The sequence below is a fragment of the Brassica napus genome, chromosome A7 (assembly GCF_020379485.1).
Source record: "Brassica napus cultivar Da-Ae chromosome A7, Da-Ae, whole genome shotgun sequence".
NCBI classification, from domain to species: domain Eukaryota; kingdom Viridiplantae; phylum Streptophyta; class Magnoliopsida; order Brassicales; family Brassicaceae; genus Brassica; species Brassica napus.
The window spans coordinates 9,241,449-9,244,392 of NC_063440.1; the positions used below are offsets into that span (position 1 = coordinate 9,241,449).

At 34.3% G+C, this 2,944-nt stretch overlaps 1 protein-coding gene across 1 annotated transcript; it reads right to left on the reverse strand.

Annotated features, from left to right (window-relative positions):
- Positions 1-939: 939 nt before the first annotated feature.
- LOC106356254 (transcription factor MYB15-like) lies at positions 940-2,644 on the reverse strand. The gene is made up of 3 exons (XM_013796044.3): positions 2,145-2,644; positions 1,918-2,047; positions 940-1,716 (listed from the first exon to the last, which is right to left on the reverse strand). Exons 1-3 carry the CDS (start codon positions 2,275-2,277, stop codon positions 1,122-1,124), a joined length of 858 nt encoding a protein of 285 aa, XP_013651498.2. The 5' UTR covers positions 2,278-2,644; the 3' UTR covers positions 940-1,121.
- Between the last annotated feature and the right edge of the window lie 300 nt (positions 2,645-2,944).

Below are 2,944 nucleotides of genomic sequence, written 5' to 3' on the forward strand. Positions count from 1 at the left end.
TTTAGATATATAAATATTTGTTTCGATATTTTCAAATTATTCTATACCTTCGTAAACCAAATAGTTGTTTTAGACGCAGCAGAGTAGATGCAACGAACACAAACGATGTTCTACTCTGTTCTATACCTTTGTATAGACGCTGAAATTAGCGCAGTGACAATATTTAAAACGACTGCTGAAAATGATATTCATTGTATCTACTCTGCTACGTCTAAAACAGCCATGTTCTTTGCATAAACGCTAAAATTAGTGTCAGTGACGATATTTAAAACGTGCAGCTGAAAATACATTAGCTGGAATTGGTCGCAGCGATCATTTAAAAAATATGACTTATTTTGGATTCCGGATTTAATAGCATCTTATCATTTTTTAAAATCTGGTATCGCGTTAGACGTTAGCGATCATTTTCTCTCTCATCTGTGTTTTGTTTTTCCGTGGTCTGTATCTATTTCAGGTTACCGGACGCTGACGCAGCGTCATCTTTGGGCTAATTACATTTTTGCCGCTAGTTGTAACCATTTGGAAACTAAATATATTAATCAATATGAATATTTAAAATCTTTATACATCCAATTTATAAGCATGTTTCACTTTAATTTCTACTTTTCTTTATTTTTTATTTTTTTTATATTTACACTTTCTGTTTCATGGGTTTCTTATATTAAGAATAATAAATGCATCTCACTAAAGCATTATTTTATCTGTTTTTCTAGCATTTGGATTATTATTAAAATGTTTATAATTTCGTAAGTTACTTTCTCTAATAATTTGCTAGCTAGTTAATTACAACTTCTTCTTTTCCGCCATAGTTGAACTTGAAAACTAAATTAGAAAGCCGGGTATTACTATATATTAGAGCACTTTAATAATACATTTTAATCGTTGTTTTTCGCATGACATTCAATATTTTCAGTTAATTATTTTATTAACAAGGTAATATATATCTTAGTTAATCACTTGTCATTGATTACTACTCCAATTAGCTAACCACTCAATCAGAGTAATATTTTCAAAAAACGCAACCTCTAGTTAATAAACTAACCAGATCACATGAAAACTTAAAGACTTTTCTTAGCTTTAATTTTCACCATTTCACTTTACTATTCAAATATGTCAGCTAATTAGAGCCCAGCTAATAGATCTTGTTCCCCTCCAGTTCTCGCCAAAACATCGAACCAAAAGTCCATCTCACTGTCGAAAACCATCTCATTCTCATCTGGGCCTAACTGCTGAAACTCTTGTTGTATCTCGTCAAAACCAGCCACGTCAAGATTCAGTGCGTAGTTGCTTTCATCCTGGCTATAAAGCGCCTCATTCCAGAAGCTCTCGTCGATGTCTGCTCCAAAAATTTCGAAAGAAGAACAATCTTGATCCGCAATATTGATGTCTCCCGATATATTATCCATCTTAGCCTCGTTGTTATGGCCTTCGTGGCTCATGAGTGTCACCGAAGAAACCGCATCACTCGTTGATGGTGATGCCGAGAACAAGCTTTCAAAAGAAGGGTTTGATGAATTTAAAAAATCCAATTCGCGTCTAGTACTGTTCAATTTCGTCGGTACAGATTGAGATTTAGGTTTAGTAGCCTTCTTCGTATTGCTTGTCTTAGGTTTAGCGAGTTGATAATCTTCAAGTCTTTTCTTCAAGTGAGTGTGCCATACGTTCTTGATCTCATTATCCGTTCTTCCTGGCAATTTTGCTGCAATCGCTGACCATCTAGAGACAATACCAAAAGAGAAAAAGAATGTCAATACAAAATTACCAGAGAGCAGATTATCATATAGTTAACTTTATACAATAGTGGACCAAGACATGTTTCTTGTGATGATTATAGTATATGTTAGGTGTACGTAGAACGTACAGGACATAGACATGCGTATAATTTATATGTAAAAGTAGAAGAGTGCAAAGTAATACCTATTGCCAAGGATTTGGTGCAAGCTAATGATAGCATCCTCCTCTTCTTTGGTGAAATTGCCTCTTTTAATATCAGGTTTTAAATAGTTCATCCACCTAAGTCTACAGCTTTTCCCACATCTCAAAAGACCTGTAATTAATAGTTACTATCAATGTTAAGAAATTTAATTTTCATATTTAGGAAATTGAACTATATGTAAAATACGTAAATTTTAGTTTGTTCATACCAGCTTGCTTGGGGAGGGCTCGCCAGTTAGTGTGGCCATGTTTGTGGATAAAAGAGATCAAGATTTGATCTTCTTCAGGCGTCCATGGGCCTCTGTTCAACCCCATCTTCTCACAGCATGGAGCTCTTCCCATCTTCCGATGATGTTTTTGATTGCTGGTGAGTACGATCAAGATAGATTGTGCTGATCAAAATTTTTTGAGCTATGTGATCAAATGTTGTTGATGAGCCTGAGAATGAGTGACTTAAGGTTTTGAGTATTTATACTGAATTTGTCTAAAGGCTTGTGTGAGAATTCAAAAGCATATGGGAGGCTTCCCGGAAGGAGGAGATGAGAGAGGGGTTTTTGGGTTATTGGCACCATAGTCAAAAAGTATGTTGTACATATATATTATATTGCATGTTGGATTGAATGATATGATTTTAGAGACTACAAAAATTATGATAAACAAAAAAATGGTATGCGTTAATATAAAATGTGCGTAGAGTGTTATAATCAACAAAAAATGGTATGCGTTAATATAAAATGTGCGTAGAGTGGTGATGGTGAGATATGTGGTGCAAGTGTTACTTCAGAGGTTTACCAAAAAAAATAAGTGTTACTTGAGAGTAAAAAAGAGTCGTCGGGTAGACGCATGAAGTGCATTACAATAACCCCACACGTACAATTTTGTAGAAAATCAACGTTTGCGATTATATACGACAAAACAAAAATCAACGTTGTGTGGATTATATGTTGACCGAAAAACACTTGTATTATGACTGCTTGTAAGTATTCTTCGTAGTTTCTTTAATTTTCTT

Bases quoted from the DNA above. Each gene is read 5' to 3' on its own strand.
- LOC106356254 (XM_013796044.3), bottom strand. From the start codon at position 2,277: ATGGGAAGAGCTCCATGCTGTGAGAAGATGGGGTTGAACAGAGGCCCA. The intron at 2,048-2,144 runs GTATGAACAAAC...TATTAATTACAG, and splicing joins AGCCCTCCCCAAGCAAGCTG to GTCTTTTGAGATGTGGGAAA. The intron at 1,717-1,917 runs GTATTACTTTGC...TATTGTCTCTAG, and splicing joins CACCAAATCCTTGGCAATAG to ATGGTCAGCGATTGCAGCAA.